General features: G+C 52.8%; 1 protein-coding gene across 4 annotated transcripts in view; it reads right to left on the bottom strand.

Moving 5' to 3' along the window:
- Macroh2a1 (macroH2A.1 histone) overlaps positions 1–14,099 on the bottom strand; it is a 46,176-nt gene extending 32,077 nt beyond the window's left edge. The window contains exons 1-2 of one of the 4 annotated variants that reach the window (XM_090325434.1): positions 13,947–14,099; positions 4,710–4,914 (exon numbers count right to left, since the gene is read on the bottom strand). In XM_090325434.1, the coding sequence (XP_090181560.1) occupies positions 4,710–4,881 (172 nt within the window). In that variant the 5' untranslated portion in view covers positions 4,882–4,914; positions 13,947–14,099. The remainder of the gene's footprint in view (positions 1–4,709; positions 4,915–13,946) is intronic. The other 3 variants (XM_090325435.1, XM_090325432.1, XM_090325433.1) reach the window with 3 other exon arrangements.
- Between the last annotated feature and the right edge of the window lie 821 nt (positions 14,100–14,920).

Genomic DNA, 14,920 nt, shown 5'->3' with positions numbered 1-14,920 from the left:
CAGCCCAGCCGGCCCTGCCCCTCCGCTCAGACTGCTGAATGGTACAGTATTTCCAGAGCATAAACCCCTACACCCTCACCAAGGAAAGAAGAAAAAAAAAGAAAAGGAAAAAGACAATGCACCTGCCAGACACAAGGAAACAAAGTATAATACAGACCAATGAAACAGTGAAAGAAGCTCTGAAATAATTATATGGAGAAATTCTCTGTCTGCTACACACGAAATTAAGATACATTTGTATCTCACACCATGTAAGAGGATAAAGTCTAAAGGTTCAAAGTAAAAGCCTGTAGAATGAAATCACTAAAAATTCTAGGCAAAATTATGAAGCAGTTCTCTGGCTTGCCACATAATGACTGGAAGCCCAGCAGGAACGGACTCACAAAGACTTCAAAATACTCATTCAGATAAAGAATATAAAAGATAAATGAAAATGAGATTTAAAAAAAAAACAGGTTTGAAAGACCTAAGGGCTGGAGATGTAGGTCAGAGGTAAAGTACTTGCCAGGAGGAGAGAGAGGAAGAAGAGGAGAGAGAGCATGCACAAGAGAGCAAAAGCCCTAATTTGATCTTTAATGCCACATACATACACACACACACACACACACACACACACACACACACACACACACACACACATGCATGCACACCACATACATTTTTAAGATCTTATAGAATTTACAGAAATGAAAATTTAAAATTCAGTGATAATTAAAGATTAGCTATAGATGAGAGAAAATTAGTAAGCAAAGATAGCACTAAGAGACAGATCAGAAGCCATTACCCAGAAAGCAGTACAGAAAAACATGAAAGGAAAATGCACAAAAGATTAGATGCAAACAGTAACAGATGTTAACTTCTGTACTCCATACAGAGTGGCCAGGACTGAAGGCACAGTTAAGGTAACGGTGGCTGTAAACATTATGGATGGGATAGAGACAAAAGCTACTATTTAGCATCAAAAGATAAATGTCCCAGATGAGTTTAGATAAAAGAAGGCACACTTCACTTTCACCACACCTCTATCCTTATTCAAAATGAAACATGAGTTTGGTGGTACTGTCAAATAACCTCACAGACCCAAACTCTGATGGAACCTTTGCATGGGACTATGTATCTTCTGTCAACAGCTGCAGAAGAACCCTGCTTATGACCCTTCAAGGTCATGTTATGGAGGAACAGGAGACTTTTTAGCCATTAACGATTTGTAAGCAACACAGCTTCTCTTAAAGAAAGCAACGAGGATGGTGATGTTGAGTCTCAACACTGGTGGTATGCTCTACAAAATCTAGCTCAAAATAGGTCACAAAGTTTTCCCACTCCTCACAGCACAGGGGGAATCTAGATGTCCTTTGGGTCTGGTGGTGACCATACAATCCAGCCTATCCTCTGTAATCCTTACTACTCAGTGGAAGACAGGACGATCTTGGTTCCAGGCTGGCCAGGCAAAAACACTCTAGACAGCAATACAATGAAAACCAAAGAGGGTGGAGGGGGATGGATTCAAGTGGCAAACACTCCATTAGCAAGCCCAACGTCCCGAGTTCAATCCCTCGTGCCACACAAAATAATAGATAGGCTGGTCTCCACTAAATTAAAATTTTTTTACTTTGCAAAAGACACAGTTGAGGAATGAGTGATACAGCATTTACCTATCCATGCATGCGGCCCCAGGCTTGGTCCTCAACATGGAAAAAAATGTTTTGTTTTTAAAAAGGAGATTTTCAAAATATGAGCAGTGAGAATCCAAGCATGGTAGTGTGTATCCACGATCCTGGCCCAGAGTTGCTAAGGCAGGAAGATTCTGGGTTCAAGGCCACCCTGAGCTGTAGTGAGACCCTGTATCAAAAATCAATTTAAAGAAAAAGAAAACAGCTGTCTTGAAGGCTTTTCCTTTTCTAATACTAGACCGTGAGTACTGGGAGGGAAGCATGGAGGAATTATTTTATGAGGCAGGCCAGGTCACGTCTATATACTCCAGAACAATTTCATGAACTCTTTAGGGTCAGATGAAGGACAAGATAAAAACTCAGCTCTTATCTACAGTGGAAGGTGCAGGAACTCCAGCCACCCAGGGGGCACTTCCTCATGCGACAATAGGGCTTGGAGGACTGGGAAAGCCCAGGCTCAAGCCCCAAGGCCACTGACCACCAGGTCACTCAGGGAAATGGAGGAACCAATTTCCCTCAAGGCTATCCACTCCCTTGGGAGTCAGAGGGAACTGGCGGGTCCACAGGTGAGAGCACCTCCCTCTGGGCTCTGTAAGAGAGCATAGCGATGAGTCTGAGAGTAGTCTTCAACGAGGGTCCTGACAGTGCAGGTTCACAATCAGCCTCGGCTCCCACAGTGTTTTACACACACCATGCTCACACACCAAGGGCTAACTCTCATTGGGTAGTGGGATTACCAGAGTTTCAACTTCTTAAATTTTCAAACACAAATGACCGGAACTGTCAGAAAAGGGAACACACATTCATATGTAATCTGCACATACCCAGTGCCCAGCACAAGGCAGCTTCAACTTCAGTGTCTCCAACCTTCTTCTGGTTGTATCCTGCCAACTCTTAAAATTCTTCATGTGTATGTTTAAGGAAATGGGTAGCCAAAGGGACTCTGCACAGCTCTATAAGCACTGTAACCTAAGTTCCAGGGCAGCAAGCTGACCTGGTGTGACGTGTCCATCCAAGACAGGCAGTCAGAGACACAAGCAAGGGACAGAGGCATTCTGAAGGCTGGGAAGCCTCAAAGAACAGAGCCCCACTGTCCCCTTCCTGCTCTATTTTTAGCTGAATAAGTCCAGGACACACCTGGGTGTCCCAGATAGAAAGTGGGGAAGAGGCTCAGAACTCATTCTCATTGCCTGCACCAATCTTTCAAGTTTGGAAGATTCTTCTTTTCCACATCAGAAGTGGCAGGAGCGATAGGTGCTGGCTTAAAAGGTACACCTCTACACAGGATGTGCTACTTTCTGCTGCATGCCAGGTGGGTTGGAACTCAAAGGCCAACTACAGGACAGGAAGCCTAAGTCTCAAGTCAGCTAGGCGCCAGTGGCTTAAGTCTGTAATTGTAGTTACTCAGAAGGCTGAGATGGGAGGACCACGATTCAGATGTTACCGGGCAGAAAATGTCAGTGAGACTCAGCTCTGGTGAACTACCAAAAAGCACAAGGAAAGCTGTGGCTCGAGTGGTAGAGTACTAACCTTGAGTGAAAAAGCCAAGGGACAGTGCTCAGGCTTCGAGTTCAAGCTCCAGTACTGGTACATGTATGTATAAATGTGCGTGTGCACACACATGTAACAACAACCTCAGAAGTACAACACACAACACAATTGTTTTTCATGCCTGATGATGTCAACAGAACAAAAACCTCTCTCATGGCTGTTTGCTCCTGGGAGCCCTTGGCTCTGCCATGCTGAGAGCCCTGAGAAAGCGGGGTATGGAGCCCACTCTTCTCCTACCTGGCTCTGCCACTGTGCAAGGGTTGCCTTATCTTGTTGAATCTCCTCTTTCTGGCTGTAAGACAGGTGGCTGCATGAAATCAGGGTGTTATTCCCTGGTATGCAAATCCTCGCCAATCACTAGGGAGCAGTTAAGAGGTGAAAGCATGGTATCAGGACAATGGGCATCTTTAGCCTTCTCACCTTTGAATAGTGTGTGCAACCCTATGCAAGACTTTTGCGCTTACAGCCTGGTTTTCATCTCACTAAAAAGTAGACAAGAGCACTTCTCCTGGCTTCTCACAATTTCTAGGAAGTCACCAGGAAGATTGGGTAAGATCCGTGAGAAGGACCGAGGACCTGCTGGAGATGGCCATTTCCAAGATTGGGACAAGGGGAGTTCAAGGTGAGAATGGTACATCCTTCTGCTGAAAGCCAGGAAGGACACAGAAGCCAGCGGAGACACAACTGAAGGACCTAAGGGGCAGCCTGAAGTTCAAGATGCAGATCATCTTCACACTGAAATGCACAACGGCATGAATGGACAAGAATTCAACAGCTCATGAGCCAATACCAACAGCACGAAACGTAAGACAGCAAGGACAGAGGGAAAGCGCGGACTGAGGAAGAATGAGAGAACGAAGAGCGCCTGGCAGCATGGGATTTGGATAAGAGTGGCAACAGGGGCAGAATGTCAGCCACAGAATAGATGGCACCTGGTCTGAGAGACCTCGGCATCATGCCGGTGAGAATCCTTCCCCTGGGAGGCCCACATCTTTCATCACAGACCAGCCCAGATGGGTAGACGGACACACTGCAGGACAACTGCAAAACTGTCCATGTCAAAGCCGGGCAAGGGTGGCTCATGCCTATAAGCCCAGCAATTTGGGAGGCTGAGATTTGAGGATCGTGATCCAAAGACAGCTCCGCGAAGAAAGACCATGAGACGCAATCTTCAATGAGCCACCGAAGTACCATAAGGGAAGCAGAGGCTCAAGTGGTAGAGCACCAACCTCAAGAGAAAAAAGCTAAAAGACAGTAGTACCCAGGATCGGAGTTCAGGCGCCAGTTCAGACACTGAAAACAAGTCAAGGTCATGCAGGAATGCAGATTTGCTCAACACACACACACACAGAAAAGGAAGAAATAAAGAGGACAAAATGTTCATAGCGATGAACTGTGCTATTCTTATGACTTTCGAAAAGGAAAGGTCCCTCCATCCTCTGCCACATCTGGAGCTCTCGTGGTGGCAACAGATGCAGGCACACTCACCTGTCAGGTACTCCAGGACGGCAGCCATGTACACAGGTGCCCCCACTCCGATCCTGTACTTGGGGTGGCCTTTCTTGATATACCGGAGCATCCGCCCCACAGGGAAGATGACCCCTGCCTTGGCGGACCTCGAGGTCTTGGTGGATTTCTTCTTCCCACCGCGGCTGGACATGGCGGTGGTCCTGGAAGTGGATCAGCGAATACACTGCCAAGGCAAGAAACACAGATATCAGGATCACTCCTTCAGGTGCATGCAGTCCCCTGCTAGACACAGGCCCGACCACCAGGGGCCACTGCAGGGCCCTCTGGTCCACAGCTTTGTGCCTTCTATACCCCAACATCACCCCTGGTCACTTTCATTTAAATACCACACAATCACTGCCTTGTCTTTACACCCCACTATGTAATTTATGTAGGATGTGCCGGGTTACATTCCACATACTTTAACAACTTAACTTTTCATATGATTGAGACTGGGGTAACACATTTGCAGTATAAAGAAGACAGGGTTGCCCCCTCGTTAGAATGGCAATGTAAAAGCTGGGTGCTGGTGGCACATGCCTGTCATCCTAGCTACTCAGGAGGCTGAGACTGAAGGATCATGGTTCAAAGCCAGTCCATGAGACTCATCTCCAATTAACCACCAAGAAACAGGAAGTGGCGCTGTGGCTCAAAGTGGTAGAGCACTAGCCCTAAGCAAAAGAGCTGAGACAGTGCCCAGGCCCAGAGTTCAAGCCCACAACAGGGAGAAAATAAAAAAGAATGGAGATGTCAAGCCAGACACTCTGGTTCTATGAGGAAATCAGTATCTCACAGCTCTGCCCTGGGAGGGCGAGCAGAGGGCAGGAATTCATGCCCCATGGCAGGGGTGCCTTTAGAGAGATGGAAGCAGGGTTTTCCCTCCCTGTTCTCCCCCAGTGCAGTGTCCAGCATACTCCACCCGGCAAATCACTTTGCCACATGATCACAGATGTCTCCCATAAAAGGTCTCCCCACGTGGCCCAGCTTCTCCAAGTCACCTTCTATGTCATGGGCAGGGCTTCTCTGCTCACATTATCTGAGTATGTCCTGTCCCAAAGGTTTGCCAGGGCTGCACAAGTCCTGAGGTAAAACCAGGCCATCAAGCAATGCCCTAGAAATCCAGGCCCAGCATGTGTGTCCAGCTTTACCAGTAGTCTGAAGTCAGACCCAGGGAGCCAAAGCCTCCCCCCCCCATCACACCCCCGCTCTCCTCCTCTCCCTGTCTCCAACGTGACTGTTCCCTCTTGCCAGATGTCCTGTGTTCCTGTGGGCTGCCCTCTGCCCATCCATCCCCAACGGCTCATCCAGCTGCTCTGTCCTCTGTGGGCCACAGCAATGCTCACGCTCCCATCTCTCCCCTGCCACCACGGTGGGTAGAGGGCTGCCCCTGACTGTTTCCTGAGTGCCAAGTACTGGGCACTACTTAGGGAACTCACTGCCCAGCCCTCATGAGCGGGTGAGGAAACATTAAGTAACCCGGTAGCCCTCTACATGGTGCTAACGAGTACTCCAGTGGAAGGGATGGGGAAGAGAGAGACCATGCCCTCCACCCACTCTGGGGTTGCCTTGATACCGATCCACACTAACTAGACCACTGAATCAAGTGGATAAGACCCCGTGAGACTACGCAAGTAGGAGTCCCAGTTAGTCTAACACCCAATGTTATGCCAGGGACCGTGGCTCATCCCTAATGTCTCTACAGCCCCAAGAACATTCCTGCTTGTCCGTCCGGCACTAAGATGGCAGTGAGAACCACAGATAGAATTCCTAGGCACTCCAGGGCACCTGGGCGGCCAGGCCCAGCAGGGGTGAGGTGGTTCGAACCCTTGTCATGAGGGACCTGCACTGTGCCCTCTTGGGGCAGCCGGTCATAAGGTCTCAGAGTGACAAAGGAGAGCTATTTCTGAAACAATTAGTTACTCCATTTCTAATGATGTTCACTGCTTTGTCATCTCCTGCACATTGCCCATGCTCGCTGAGCAGGGAACCGGCATGCATGCACATGAGCCTGTTTTTAGGGTTACCTGAAGGCTGTGCTACCTAGATGTTTCACAGACCAACAGCCCAATGCCTGCGGGCTGAAAGCTTGTAATCCCTGCATCTCCCCTCTCCAACAGGGCCAACTTCACCTCTGCCCTCCAGAAGAGCTGCTGGGAATCTGGGATGCCCTGCTCCCCAGACAGACCATCAGTACCTACACACATTCTTCCTTTAAGAGGGGTGCATGGAGGCACGCACCGGGAATCCTCCCACCACCCTAGGAGCTGGGACTACAAGTTCAGGGCTAGTCTAAGTTAGTTAACCACAAAACAAAATACAAAATGAAAAGGGCTAGAGGCATAGCTTCATGGTGGAAATGTACAAGGCCTTCAGTGGACTGAGGCAATGAGGGAAGAGGGAGACAGAGACCGTGGTGCGCCTTGTGCTTCCCTCTTCAGACAGGGGCCAAGAGTCTCTCTGCCATGGCACCAGAGGCTCCCTAGTCTGTATGCCAGTGCAGGACTGCACTGGCAGCACATGCAAGCACCCACTTGTCAGTCCCGGTGCCTTGAAGTCCTCTGGATGCGTGAGCCCTCGTGATGATGGTGTGTTCCACGCTACCTACACGGAGGGCGGCCTGGCCCATCCCTGCCCACCCACAGCCCCCAAGGGTCAGCCGAGCTCTGCTGGGCCTCAGGCCCTGATGCCCCATTTCCCTTCCTGCCTTCTTCCAGCATCCTTCTTCCCCTCATTCTCAGCACCAGACTTCCCCCACGGGCACTGACCCCGTCTGTCCCTTTGCCAAGTCCCTGTCACCCAGAGCCAACCACCAGGAGCATCTCAGATGTTCTAGAAAGTGCTGCTTGTCCGGCATGGAGTACCTTCACTGTCACCTGCTGAGTGGTGCTCACACAGCACCCTCCCACCACATGGACCGGCCTGAATAACCACGTGTGTGTTCCCACAGCACCTACCCTACCCGCGCCCAGATGCACACAAGGGGCTGAATGCCAGCCACCGCAGCTGGCTTGTCCCTGGGTGCCAGAACTGGGGTCAGGATCCCAGTGCCTCACTGGTGGCAGGAGAACAGCTCCCATCTCATCTTCACTCCAATCTCTCTCCAACAAAGGAGTCTCTGGGTTTGTGTTTTGTTGTTTTTGCAGCACTGGGGCTTGAACATAGGGCTTCTTGCTTTCCTGGGCTAGCACTCTCCAGGCCTGTTGCTCGTGACACAGAGTCTCTCTTCCTGCCCAGACATGTGCAGGAAGAAGTGAAGTCCACACTTTAGGTTTCCTTCATGGCTCCATCTCAGGCCTGGGCCACTGCGTCCAACTTCCCTTGGTGGAAATGGAGTTTTGTGGGGCCATGAGCATAGATAGCCTAGTGGCAGAGTGCTTGCCTAGCATGCACAGAGCTCTGGGGTCGATTCCTCAGTACCACATACTCAGAAAAAGCCGGAAGCGGTGCTGTGGCTCAAGTGGTAAAGCACTAACCTTGAGCACTGTCCAAAGACAGTGCTCAGGCCCCGAATTCAAGTGAGGGACAGTGCCTAGGCCCCGAGTTCAAGCGAGAGAGCAAGTGCGCGCGTGTGTGTGTGAGCGCGAACAAAACTGGCCTAAAATCTCAGGCTTCCCAATCTCAACCTCCCTGTGGCTTGAGATGACTACTGAGGTCTTACAAACTTCTCTGTCTGCCTGGGCTGGCCTCCAGCTGTGATTCTTCTAATCAATCTCAGTCCCCCAAGCGACAAGGGGCACAAGCGTGACCCACTGGTGCTTGAGTACCCAGGGGAGATTCTAGGGGCTGGCCTGAAAGTGGGGCACACCTCTAATGGCAAGAATCTCTAACCAGAACTTGACTACAAGAGCACATGTCATCCCAAGAGAGACTGGGAAATGCACTCTTTTTGCTCAGGAAAACCAAGGAAAAGAGCCCATCACCATCACATGACAAACTAGTCTAAGAGCAGACCTTGAAGTCGTGGTCTGGGTGACCAATGCCTCCACTGGGCCCTCCCTGTTACCTGCTCTGAGGGTTGGGCAGTCCTGCATTGTAGGCACTCAGCCTGCCCTCAGGGCACTGCTCAGGGTGGACAGACACACATACCAGCTGGTCAAACTGGCAATGACGTGCTTGTCTATCCAGGAGGGCACCCTGCTAGGTAATCCAGGAGCCCTTGAACTCTGGGGGCACAGGAGCTGCCACCAGTCATTACAGCACAAAGCCTAGAGCAGGAAGGTCTCACATCAATCCCAGAGAGATCTCATGGTCCTTAATCCAATGCTGCCACAGCTCGGATGTGGCTGAGGGGCCCCACGGTGTCACGTGGTTTTGTCCTCACAGCAGTCCCGAGAAGTGGAAACAACCTAACCAGTATGCACAGGCAGGCCAGTGGAGAGGCCATTAGGATTAGGTAAGGTTTCAGGGTGGTACCTTCAGGAGAGACACTGGCAGCTGCCAGCCAGAGGGCCATCACCAGATGTGACGTTTGACTTTGGGCTTGGGCTCGCACCAACGGAACCGTGAGTCAAAATTAATCTCTTTTCTTTCTAAAGTGGCCTGTCTCTGATATCTTGGTACAATAACAACAAACCAAGAGGCCAGGCCCTGGTAGCTCACGCTTATTATCTTAGCTACTCAGGAAGCCGAGATTCACAAGATTATGGTCCAAAGCTGGGCAGAAAAGTTCACTAGACTCCATCTCCAAAGCAACCAGCAAAAAAGCAGGTTATAACAAGACAAGGCTCAAGTGATAGCCCAATGAACAACCAAGCCAATCAAGTGTCAGGCCCTAGTTTAAATATCAGTGCGACTCAAAAGGCTGATATCTGAGGATCGTAGTGCAAAGCCAGCCCAAGCAGCAAAGTCCCTGAGATTCCAGCTCCTATTTAACCACCAAAAAGCCGGAAGTGGAGCCATAGTTCAGGTGGTAGAGCATCAACTAACCTTGAGTGGAAACACCAAAGGCAGTGCTCAGGCCCTTTAGTTCAAGCCCCAGAACTGGCGCACATACATTTGCACACACCAGCAGTACCACCAATAAAGAACATTAACACTGCACAACTCCTCCGACTATAAACTGATCGCAATAAATACAGGCCATGTGCGAACTCAAAGCTTATCCCATGACAAATGGCTCAAGAGCTGGTTCTCTGGAGATGCGACAGGGAGATCAGAGGTGGTGGTAAGGCTCTGGGAGACAGTGTGGATGTAAGAACAAGAGCCCTCCACCACGGAGACAGGCATGTGGGTACTGGGGGAGGGAGGGAAGGGCTGGCCATGCCTTCGTCCTCCTCTCTGCATGCAAACCAGTTTACTGCACCCAGCCCTGTCCACAGTAGGCCTAGTGGCCCCAGACCTAATGTAATGAGCTCCTGCTCCCAGTCCTGCTGGGCTTGTGCCTGGGTCCCCACCACTGTCACTATGCTGAGACTCCAGCCTCATGCACAAGACCCAGCCCATCTCCAACCCCTCTCCCAATTTCCAGCAGCCAGAATTCCCCCAGAAGCGGGATGGTTACAGACCCTAATGCCTTAAAATGTCCTTCTGCTCGCCCAGCTCTTCATGCAGTAGCTTGGCTCGGTTTACCTACTCTGACAGCTTGCTAGTGGTCAAGGGGTAGGAACACGTTTGCTGACCACTTTGTCTCCAAAGCACTCACATCCTGTATGCTACCTATGTAAAGGCTCAGATACAGCTGGCTGGTTGGCGTTCACAGTGGGCAGAGTTCCCTTGGCAAAGCAGAGGGTAACTTTTCCCAGAGCTGTGGCTAAGGGGCCACCAATCTTATCTGGAAGCATTCATATACACACTTAGCCAAGTGCTGTGAGAGTCCAGCCCTTGAAAGTTGAGGAGCGTGTTGGATTCCCAGGAAGGACCACTCCAACACCCTGCTCGCTGAGGCTTCTGACTATTCTAGGGCTCCATCAGCCTCTCCTCCAGCCACCACCTGTAACACTGGCACCCCACTGCCCTGTTCACAGGGAAAGGCCTTCAATTCTGAACTCTTTCGTTATCTAAGCAATGAATACGTGTACACCCATCCTGAATGAAGTATTGATTAGAACGATGTCAGAGAGCCTGTGTCCCAGTGGCAAGAACTAGATAGGATCTCAGAGTAGTTTGATGTGCAGTCAGATCTCTCCAACCCCTGGTTCTTGTTTCAGATGCCTCTAGGGGGCTTTACAGTCTCCTCCTTTCCTGGAATGAGGTGGGACAGGAATGGGGAGGGGAGCATAAGAGTATACACTACATACTCATAGGTCCAAGAGCTGAGTTAAAGAACCTGCTCATATATCAGAGAGATTGCAAACCGAAGATAGAGGCCAACTACGATAGAAGATAAATAATATACCATGCTTTCTTTCTTTTTGGCCATGCATTAGGCTTTTAGTGGTGGGGTGGGGAAAAAAACAACTGAAACACAGGTGTCACTCATCACAAGCAGAAAAGCTTGTGGGAAACCAATCAGGGAGAGAAAATATCACCTGTGCAGGGCAAAGGGCCTTAGACACTTTATTAACAAGCCATGCTGCCTGCTTCACGAGGCAACTTTCCCACTCACCTGCCCTAAGTCCCAAAGGCTGTGCTGAACTCTCAGATAACCAGTCTAAAGGAACACCTTTAAGAGGAAAAGGGTTGGAGGCATGCCTCAGGTGGTAGAACACCAGCCAATGAGTGAAAGCATCAGCTACTGGGCTCGAGTCCCAGTATCAAACAAAATATAAACAAAAGAAAGTTAAATGCGAACTTCTGAGGGTAAAATTTTGGTCAGGCCTGGCATCTGGAAGCCACCCAGAATTTACAGACTAGAGGAAGAGCTCCCAATAAGAGACCACAGATGAGCATGGTAGTTTACACCTGCGATCCCAGTGGGGGGAGGGGGAAGAGTAGGAGGAGGATCGCTGTTCCAGGCAAAAGTACCAGACCCTATCTGAAAAATAAACAAGAGCAAAGAAGAGTTGAGAACGTGGCTAAAGTGAAAGAGTTCCAAACTCATATCCCAGTACCCCACCCCCCCAAAAAAAAGATTTCACAAAATCCACCTGACCACATCTCTCTCCTGTTGGGGACCCTTCAGAAACTCCTTTATGACTTGGCCCATCAGCTTTACCTGATTAGGATTCTGCCATCTAGATATCTGGCAGCTCCCCAGAGCCCCTCTATTGTCTCCTCGGACCTGCACACGTGGTCCCCAACCTCACCAACTTGTCCCCACGCCTGAGAAGCACTCCTTCCTGGAGGTTCCTGGAGCCTCCTGCCTGGACTGCCTAATGGTCACATGCCTGTCTCCTCAGGAAGCAGCAGGCAGGCCTAGGCCTTTCATGACCTGTCTGTTGTCTCCTTTGCATGAAGCATACCTGATACAGGCAAACTATTTTTTGGGAGACAGTGAGACACCAGCCAGTCAGGCTGGAGCCCAGCAAACAAGCAATATTTAGGATGTAGAGCTGGTGTCCAGGCCCACCCAGAACTGAAGTCTTCAAGGGAAAGGCTCACAAGACAAGCATCCCCCCCCCCATTCCTGTCCCACCTCATTCCAGGAAAGGAGGAGACTGTAAAAGCCCCTTAGGGGCATCTGAAATAAGAACCAGGGATTGGAGAGATCTAACTGAACACACCAAACCACTCTTCGATCCTATCTTATTTTCTCAAGGAGGGTGTTTCAGCAACCTCTACTGGTCCCAGCCAAGTCATTCCCTCACCCTACCCCATGTAAGCCAGTGATGCACTAGAATGTCACAAGAAGTTACAGAACTCTCAAAGTTCATGGGAGCTCTCCCTGCATTCTCCTCAATCAGACCCAGGGCTGCAAGCTCCCCCCTCCCAGTTCTACCCTCCCTCCCCCAACAAGAACAACAACAACAAATCAAAGAGAATAGGCAGGCTAGCTGCCCCTCCCTCCTTGTAAAACTGGAATGGGGAAGAATCCGCAGTCTTAGGAGTTGCACTGTTCTAAGACAAAGTAGACTTAAAAACACAGCCATCCTAAAGCAGTCCGCGTTATAGTTGCCCAACTGGTACTTAAGTCCAGCCAGGACTATGAGGTGCTCATTTCAGAGGTAGTGAAACACCTGTGACAGCAGACCAAGCCCCCAAATTTGGCCTGTAGTAGGTGGCGGGTGGATTATCAAGCAACTTTTACTTAATTTGCAACTTGAGTCTCCGGCTCAGACCTCCCCCAAACCTGAACTGCCCGAATCAGGGAAGCATGAGAACAAAGCATTTCCTCCCTTTTAACCGTAAAACCTCAAACCACAAACCTGTTAGGAAAGAGGGCGCCGCTAGCAGGAGGGTGGGGGACGGCCCTCTTAATTGTCTATTCTTCTCAGATGTTTATTGGATCGTTAAAAAAAAAAAAAGTCTTACAAGGTAAGTCCTTCTAAAACAGGGTGGAATTCCCGACCTAGCTCAGCGGTTGGTCCACAAAATCGTACACTTTCAAACTCGAAAATTTATATATAAAGTTTTGAACCCTACATTTCGGACTCTTGGAGGAAAAAAAAAAAAACAAAAAAACACCTCGTTAGCAACTGTCCAGCCCAGGGAGCGATCTGGGGGCGAAGAGGGGGAGGGGGATGAGGAACGAGGATGGGGCGACCCCCTCCCTGCAGCACACCTGTTGTCAGGTGAGACCCAGACGCGTCCCCGCTCGCTCTCCACCCCGCCCCCTCCACCCCGGGGAACCCCCCCCCCCAATCTTGCCCGATCACCTTAAACACACACACACACCACGACACCTCCCCATCACAAAGCAAACAAAAGGCGAGGAGCGCGGCCCGGGCTCTCCAGGCCCCGGGCAGACCCTTCCCCGCCCCCATCCTCACCCCAGCTGGGCTCCAGGCCCGCCAGGGCCCCCCAACCCCTGGAGTCGGGGGGGGGGCCCCCAACCCCTGCTCTAACAAGTTCCACTCGGCTGCCCAGGCCGGGCCGTCGCGCACCCCTCCCTCACCCCCACGCCGGTATCCAGGAGCCGGGTCCGCGCGCGTCAGGCCCCGGCCCGGCCGCCGCCGCCGCCCCCCCCCACCCTCCCCGGCCACAAAAGCGGCCCCCGCGAGCGGGAGCAGCGAGTCCACAGAACTTCGTTTCCGGGTCTGTTGTTGTTGTTATTATTATTATTATTATTTATCGAACGGGACGCGGCGCGCCTGCGTGTGCCGGGCCGGGGCCTGACGGGGCGAGGCCGGCTGAGGGCCGCCCGGAGCCCGGCGGCGGCCAGGCCCGCGCCGCACTTACCCGGGCCGGGGCCGAGGCGAGGGCGGCTTCCGCTGCAGCAGCAGGGTGTCCGGCCGGAGCCCGTCGGCCACTCGCGCCTTTTCTCTCCGCGCTCCCGCCTCCGCCGCCTCCTTCCCGCCCGCGGCCCGCGCTCGCCCCCCCCACCCCAGCCGCCCCGCCGCCCACTGAACTGGATGGAAGCAGCGCCGCCGCGGCCCGGGGCTCCCACAATGCCGCGCGCGCGCGCCGTCACGTCCCATCCGGCCCCGCGCGCGCCGGCCGCGCCGCCCCGCCCCGCCCCGCCCCCCCCGCCGCGGGGACCGGACGCCGGCGGGGACCCCGACTCCCGCCCGGACCCCGACGCCAGCGGGGACCCCGACTCCCGCCCGGACCCGGACCCCGACCCCACGCCGGCGGGGACCCCGACTCCCGCCCGGACCCCGACCCCGACCCCACGCCGGCGGGGACCCCGACTCCCGCCCGGACCCCGACACCACGCCGGCCGGGACCCCGACTCCCGCCTGGACCTCGACCCCGACCCCGACCCCGGCCCGGACCCCGACTCCCGCCCGGACCCCGACACCACGCCGGCCGGGACCCCGACTCCCGCCCGGACCCCGACCCCGACGCCGGCGGGGACCCCGACTCCCGCCCGGACCCCAACCCCGACCCCACGCCGGCCGGGACCCCGCCTCCCGCCCGGACCCCGACCCCACGCCGGCTGGGACCCCGACCCCGGCCCGGACCCCACACCTACCCCGACCCCACGCCGACTGGGACCCCGACACCCGACCCGGACCCCGACTCCGACGCCAGCCCGGACCCCCATACCCGACCCGGACCCCGACCCCGGCCCCGACCCCGACACCCGACCCGGACCCCGACTCCGACGCCGGCCCGGACCCCCATACCCGACCCCGACACCCGACCCGGACCCCGACACCCGACCCGGACCCTACACCGGCCCGGACCCCCATACCCGATCCGGACCCCGA

This window comes from Megascapheus bottae, chromosome 38 (genome assembly GCF_031878675.1).
Source record: "Megascapheus bottae isolate mThoBot1 chromosome 38, mThoBot2.hap1, whole genome shotgun sequence".
NCBI classification, from domain to species: domain Eukaryota; kingdom Metazoa; phylum Chordata; class Mammalia; order Rodentia; family Geomyidae; genus Megascapheus; species Megascapheus bottae.
Note: the sequence above shows the minus strand (reverse complement) of the source record. Positions and strands in the feature narration are given on the sequence as shown.